Source organism: Phocoena sinus, chromosome 19 (genome assembly GCF_008692025.1).
Source record: "Phocoena sinus isolate mPhoSin1 chromosome 19, mPhoSin1.pri, whole genome shotgun sequence".
Taxonomy (NCBI): domain Eukaryota; kingdom Metazoa; phylum Chordata; class Mammalia; order Artiodactyla; family Phocoenidae; genus Phocoena; species Phocoena sinus.
Window position 1 is genome coordinate 6,241,302 of NC_045781.1, and position 7,245 is coordinate 6,248,546.

Here is a 7,245-nt window from a genome sequence, read left to right on the forward strand (position 1 = left end):
TGTGGGATCTTCCCGGACCAGGGTTCGAACCCGTGTCCCCTGCACTGGCAGGCGGATTCTTAACCACTGCGCCACCAGGGAAGTCCCAAAATGCTTCACACATTTTTGCTGAATGAATGACATCTGTGACCCCAGGATGGCCAGCACAGTGCCTGGCCCACAAGAGACTTCATCCAATACTTGATTGAATGAAAGCCCCTTCTCCTCATCCACTTAAACCCTCCTTGTCCTTCAGGAGCGGGCTCCAACCACCGGGAGGTGACCGTGAGGTTGTCAGGGGCCTCTCCTAGGCACCCATAGCGCCTAGTCACATCACCCTGAACCCTTCCCAGCTCAGCACCAGGTCCATGGGGGTTGGTGTCCATGAAGACCCTGGCAGCCCCTCCCCACCTCAGACTCACTCTGGCTCAGGGCAGGTTTCTATTCATACTTTATTTTCCTGTTTTTGTTTTTTTTAGTTTTTATTAAATAAAAGGAGCAGAGGGAGGGGGGCCTGTGTCTCTCGGGCTCTGCGGGAGCCACAGGCCCTCCCCTGCCTCCCAAGGTGCACTGCGTGGTAGGCTTGAGATGTAAGCTGGGCAGGGAGGGCAGCTGGGAGTGCTGGGAGAGGTCAGGATCTGTGACCCATCTGCCCCTCCCAGGAAGACTCAGTGGGCGGGGAGAGAGGCTCCCGGACCCCGACTGGGGCTCATCCTGAGGGTTGACGGCTGGCGGGGGCCAGGGCCTGAGCTCCAAGCCACAGGGCGGGACCCCAGGCCCGGCCCGGCCCCTCCCCACCGCAGTGTTCATTCACTGGAGGGTGCAGGGTGGTGGGGCAGGGTGGCCGGGCCCCTCATTCATGGACGTCCCAGATCTCGGAGAGCAAAGGCGGCAGCTTCTTGTCCTGGAGCCGCAGGGCGAAGACCTGCTCCGAGTGCACGGAGCTGAGCGTGCGCAGGCTCACGAGCTTCATCAGCATGCGGGGGAAACGCAGCTGGTCCTGCGGGGGGGGCGGGAGCGCGTGGGCGCGGGTCAGCCCCTCAGCCCGCCAGGAGGGCCCCTCCGTGGGTCGGGCCAGGAGAGACAGCGTGGCGCCCCGTGCGTGGACTAGGCCTGGCTCCTTGTGGAGGGGACAGGGGCTTGAGGACACACTCTCGCTGAGAGGATGCTGACCAGGGCTCAGAGTGCTGTCAGGGGTGCGGGGGGCGGCGACAGAGCTGGGCTGGGACTAGGCAGCCGGCCCCTGGCCCCAGGCTGACCCCACACGGGTCTGGACTTCCTGTCCCTCCCCAAGCCGGAGGGGCTAGGCTCTGGCACCTGTGGCCTCTTGATGCGGGTGTAGGACAGCAGCGCGTCCACGTAGGGCTGCTGCAGCGCCTCGACTCGGCTCGGCTCCTGCACGTTGGGCCGGTCGGCCGAGAAGATGTTGATGGCGATGAGGAGGGCGTACTCAGCATCGTCCAGGCCCAGGCGCCTCATGGCCCGCGAGAACTCGAAGATGGGGTTGATGAATTCCACCTGCAGGCCTGCGGAGGTGGGAGGCCCGGCCCGATGAACCCCCCTGACCCTGAAACCGGCCCCCATGCCTGGCCCCTGGCGCTGCCCACCTTCAGCAGGGTGAGCGAAACAGCAGCAGGTCGAGAGTGCTGGTCACCCTGTAATCCCACTGCCTGTCAGGGTGCCCGGCACGTAGTAGGTGTGCCATACCTCTCGCCCAAATGAAGGAACGAGTAATGAGTGTGAACACTTAACTCAGAATTTTCTACCACCCCATCACCCGCTTCACTTCCTTCCTGCCTTCCCGGTTCCTCTCTCGGGAAAACGAAAGAAGTTTAATCCTAGGTCACATTATGTCACCCCCTGCTCACAGAGTGAAACCCAAACTCATTCCCAGGCGTGACTCATTCATTCATCAAACTTGATTGAGCACCTACTGCATGCCAGGCCCCAGGGTAGAGATGTTTATAAGACAAAGCCCCCTGCTCCCGTGGAACTTACCTTTGGGGCTCGAGGGGACAGACAGTAGACGAATATGTAAGGAAATTATCCACCCTGTGAGATGATTCTGAGTTCTATGAATCAAGGTAACACAAGGAAGGGTAATCGGGGCCCACGAGAATCGTGTCAACATCTTAGACAAGATGGTCACCGTAGGGTGATATTGCACGAAGGCCTCCCTCGATGCAGGGTGTCTGACCCCAAGGAGAGGAGGGAGCAAGTTACCAGGATGTGTGAGTGTTCCAGGTAGGGCACCACCCGTCTGTTTTGCCTGGAACTAGACTTCCTGGGCCCTGAGACTTTTAGTATTAAAGCTGGTAAGGTCCCAAGCAAACTGGGATGAGTTGGTCACCCTAGTTCTGGACAGAGGGACCAGCAAGTACAAAAGCCCTGAGGCGGGAGCACATTTGGTGGGTTCCAGTAAGAGGGAGGCCAGTGTGGCTGGAGAGTGAGTGAGAGGAGAGGGTGGGAGATGAGGGCTGAGAGGGACGGGGCCACACCCTGCAGGGCCAGTGGGCCAGGTGAGGACTTTGGCTTTTCTCCCAGTGAGATGGGAGCCATGGACAATTCTGAGCACAGGAGGGACATGAGCTAACTTGGTTGTTAATTGGATTCTTCTCACGACTGTGTGAACAAACACCCTGGGTTGGGGTGGAGGTAGAAGCCCAGTGAGGGGCCCCTGCAATGTTCCAGGGAGAACCAACTGAGGCCCAGACTGCGGTAATGGCAGAGGATGCCGGGGACGTGATGTGAACCAACCTCCTCTCCAGCCCCATCTCCCTGTGCTCCAAGCCTCCTTGTGGTTCCTTAAAACCGCCCAGCTCTTCTCCACCTCAGGACCTTTGCACATGCTGACCTCCCTGCCAGAAACACTCCCCCACAACCCAGTGCTCCCCTGCCAAGCTTATACTCAAAGGGTTACTGGGACTGTCCTGGGTGTTGGAAGGGCCAGATGTTAAAGGGAAGATGAGGTTAGGAGCAGATGTCCAGGAGTACAGAGAGGTGCCCCAGGGAGAGAGAATGGGACAGAAGAAGACTTACTGAGAAAGCCCAGAGGCCGAGGGAGCGAGGCCTTTGCACGTGCATTCCCTGGTGGCTAATGCTACTCCTCACCTCCCTTTTCCTAGGTGATCTTTCTCACTCCTCTAGCCTCAGTTCAACTACGCTTCCTCCAGAAGGCCATTGACTAGGTTACATCCCCAAGGAAGTGCTCTTGGAGGACAGGGACCAGGGCTGCCCTGTACAGTTGGGGAGATTGTTCATTTCCTGATGGACTGAGATCCAGCCTCCCTCATGTGAGACCAGGCTTGAGGAGGAGAGAGTGTCTTCTCTTAATTCTTACCAAGATGCCCTATGCGACAGCAGACACCCCTCTGTTTCATCCTGCGCTATGTCCCACTGTGCAGAGCTGGTGCTCGATAAACGTGCTCTTGTCTCACTACAAGGGGGGCTCAACCCTCACCCCACTTGGGAGATAAGGAAACAGAGGCTCAGACAGGGATGAGAGGGCCCCGTGTCTCCCAGCCAGCAGGGACCCAGCAGAGGTGCCACTTGTGCCCCCACCGCCCAGCCTGCACTTGGCCTTACCTGCGCGGTGGAAGTCATCCTTGCTGTAGGTGAAGTCTTTCAGGAACGTGATGCACTCGGTCTCGTGGTTGTAGCGTCTGGCTGTCTCCAGCAGCATGATCTGAGAGGTGGGGAGAGGGATGGGCAGGGGTTTGAGGAGCTCTGTGACCCTTTAGCCACTGTCCTTCCTCTCCTGGCCTGAATGGGGGCCCTGATCTTGCCGGGATCATCCCTCACCTCCCCCCACCTCCGCCCCGCCATTCTCACGGCCACACGGACTGCGGTCAGCGTGTTGGACACTCCGAGCTCTCTCCCTCCTCCAGGTTCAGCACCCCCAGCCTCCTCCACTCAGGACACTCTCCCCAGGTGGTTAGGAGGCATGGGGCAGAGCTCTTTGTTTTGTTTACTACCACGTACCCAGCACTTGGAATAGGGCGCGGCATACACTAGGCACTCAATGCTTATTCATTACCATTGCTTGATTCAAATGTCAACTCCCTAAATAAGCCTTTTCAGCACATTCCCTAAAGTGTGTCCCTCCAGCCCAATCCTCAATTATTCTCAGCCTCAGACATGTTTCCGTTCTCTCCTTGCCTCGTGGGAGGCTCTGATGACTTGTTTAGTATTTTGATCTTCTCCTGTAGAATGCCATCCCCACCAAGGCAAGGACCAGAGTCTGGCTTGTCACTATGCTCCCAGCATCTGTCCTGGGGCTTATCTCTTGGGTTCCTTGAGGGCAGGATGGAGGGGCCTCCCTGAGGCTGGGTGGGCTGGCCATTACCTCAATGGTAGATGCCTTCAGGAGGGCGATCTGGTCCTCGCGACCCAGCTGCAGGAAGCCAGGCACCTGCTTGGCGAAGTCCACGATCTCCTGGACTGAGATGATGGCCAGCTCCGTGAAGTGGGCGAAACGCTGCTGGCGAGCATCACGGGACTGCGGGTCTGCGCCCAAGGGCCAGGGCTGGGGACGTGGGGGGCCAGGTTACTCTCAGGATTTCTCCCATAAGCCCAAGGCTATGGGGGCCCCTTGAGGCAAAGCCTACACCCTAGGAGGCCCCCGTCTCAAAGCCCCTGCCCTCTGGAGCCTCATTCTCTCCCCATGCCCCAGACTGCGGCCCTCTGAGCTTGACCCTCCTGGGCCCATCGCCCCTCAAGGCTGTGGAAGGGGCCGTACCGTGACTTTAGGCTGGTCAGAGAAGGAGCGTTTATTGCACTGCAGCTGGGCCGCCACCAATTGCTGGATCATTAGTTCCTGAGCGGCTGTTAACTGGACACCCTCGCCTTCCCCGGAGCCCTGGCCACCCCCGTCAGACCCTCCGGGAGAGGCCCCAGGCCCAGAGGCTGAGCTGCTGCCGACTCCCAGCCCTGTGGGTGACGACTGCTGCTGCTGCTTCCGGATCTTCTTCTTCCGGATCTGTTCTTTGGAGAGGACACCTGCTGGGGAGACACAGGCCTCAGTAGAGGTCCCAGGCCTGGGCAGGGGCCAGGCTGGCACTGCTCCCTCCCCGGCACTCACATTGCTCCCGCATCCCAGCCTCCTTGCATTTTCGCAGCCGGCATTGCTGGCACTTGCGCCGCATGAAGGCATCCATCTGGCAGGTTCCACCGCCCCGGCAGGCATAGCGCCCGGCCCCGCCTCGGATCACACTTCGCCTGAAGAAGCCCTTGCAGCCTTCGCAGCTGAGCACATTGTAGTGGAAGCCAGAGGCCGTGTCCCCGCACACCTGGCACAGCTCGTCGCCCAGCATCTTTGGAGCCGGACCCTTCTTTCGCTTGCGCTCCGGCTCCTCTGCTGTGTCTAGGATGACTGGCGTTGGTGGACAAGCCATAAGAGACAGAGCCACAGAGAAAAACGGCAGCCAGAGGGACAGGTCCACGAGAGATCGGAGGCAAAGAGTCAGAGTGTGGAGAGTGATCCAGGGAGATGGCAATTCACAGGGAAAGATGTGTATGTCAGTGAATCCCAAAGAAGGGGTCAAAATAAGAGATGTCAAGGACTAACAGAAGAAAAAAATCAACAAGAAACTGGGGTTGCCCATCCCCATTTCTGATCTTTCTCCCTTTCTAGATCCCTCCCTAAGACTCCATACCAACTCCCAGCCCATGTCCCTGGACCCCGTCTCACCCACGACGGAAGCTGAGTTGGCCCCATCAGTGCCTGGGACATCAGGATCCGCCCCTGGGCACGGCTCAGGGCCATCCTCCTTTCCATCAGGTGAAGAAGAGGGGGTGCTAGGGCCATTTCCTGGGAGAGGGAGGCACAGTGAGTTTCTCCTGACAATAATCTGCTGGCGGGGGGATGGCTGGGTTGGGAAAGGGGTCACTCACCAGGCAAGGGGGTGTCCAGGGAACTCGTGGCGGGGGTGGACATGGTGGGGTCACGGAGCAGCCTGCAGAATACAAGGGGACTGAGAGCCTTGCGGGGCCAGGGAGGGTCAGGTTAGGCCAGCCACAGGTTTTCATGGGGCTACCTCTCTTTCCTCCATCTCTCAGACTCTTCCCCTACTGCATACACACCTCACCCCCAGTCCCTGCCAGTCTACATACCCTCCCATCCAGTTCCAATAGGGCCTGACCCCTTCTGCTCCAGGACAGCCTTCAGGTGGGTCTCAAGCCCCTCCCTCCTCTAGATTCTGACCCTCCTTTAGGCTCCCTCCACTCTAGATCCCGCCCACCGGCTTTTTCCAGATACTGTCCCTTCTGCTTCAAGTGCTCGGCCCTCACTTCCTCACCCCACTTCTGCCGAGGAAGCACCCCTACCTCTCATTCTGACCCCATCTCCTCCTATTATGCTCCGCCCACATATCGTTTCCTTCTAAGTCCTTCCCCATCCCTTCCAGGTCCCGCCCCACCTCCTCCCATCATACTCCGCCCCCACACCTCTCTCCAGGTCCCGCCCCTCTCCGAACACCAGTGGGGGGCGGGGCTCATGGCTGCGCGCGAGGGTCTCGTGGGCGGCCTCTCGTGGGGTCCCCTACTCCCGTTGCCCTGGAAACAGCCGGGGGTTGCGCGAGCTACGGAGGGGAGACGGTGGAAGGAGAGAAGGGGGCTGAGCCAAGCAGCGCGGGGAACATCGGGAAGCCCCAGGCCCAGGGGTCCTCCCGCGTCTCCCCACACTCGAGTGCCCCTGCTTGCGTACCCTGGGTCTGCTTCTCTTCCTCCTCCTCTGTATACGCCGGCACGCCGACGCGATTCGGATCCCCTCAAAACTAACTTCGCCACTTCTTCCGGCAACCCCACCGTGCGTCACTTCCGGGAGTGGGCGGGGAGTCAGGGTGACGGAATTCCGGTCCCTCTAGGGCTTGCCTAATCAGCTGCCCCGCACGGAAGTCGTGTACCCACCGGAAGCTTACCTTTCCGGATAGTTCCACTGGGGGCTGGCAGAAGAGTTCCGGACCCATTCAATCAAGCGTTGGGCAAGAGGGCGGCATGGCAAGACCCTAAGCACTCTGCCCTGTGCTTCTCTGGGCTTGCATGCCAAAGATTTACTCTGCATCATCTCCACGACTACAGATCCTATTCGCACACGACTGATTAAAAGCATGTTTGTTCCTTCTGGGTTGTTATAAGTTTTCTGCCGCTTATTGGTTTTAAATAAGTTAAATTACAAACCTAGACCTAGAAAAAACCTGGAAAAATATATTTTAAAAATAATTTGGTGACAGGAATAATTCTTTTAAAAAGTAACGTTCGTCTACGAAG

At 58.6% G+C, this 7,245-nt stretch overlaps 1 protein-coding gene across 4 annotated transcripts; it reads right to left on the reverse strand.

The window, feature by feature from the left end:
• Positions 1–414: 414 nt before the first annotated feature.
• Positions 415–6,825, reverse strand: NR1H2 (nuclear receptor subfamily 1 group H member 2). 4 transcript variants are annotated; one of them, XM_032612810.1, is made up of 10 exons: positions 6,683–6,825; positions 6,422–6,557; positions 5,872–5,933; positions 5,669–5,788; positions 5,060–5,350; positions 4,718–4,977; positions 4,325–4,504; positions 3,565–3,664; positions 1,297–1,505; positions 415–979 (listed from the first exon to the last, which is right to left on the reverse strand). In XM_032612810.1, exons 2-10 carry the CDS (start codon positions 6,472–6,474, stop codon positions 833–835), a joined length of 1,422 nt encoding a protein of 473 aa, XP_032468701.1. In that variant the 5' UTR covers positions 6,475–6,557; positions 6,683–6,825; the 3' UTR covers positions 415–832. The 4 variants fall into 4 exon arrangements, with proteins under 4 accessions (XP_032468701.1, XP_032468704.1, XP_032468703.1 ...); XM_032612813.1 differs by having other exon boundaries at positions 5,060–5,788; positions 6,424–6,557; positions 6,683–6,784; XM_032612812.1 differs by lacking the exon at positions 6,422–6,557 and having other exon boundaries at positions 6,683–6,776.
• Positions 6,826–7,245: the final 420 nt, after the last annotated feature.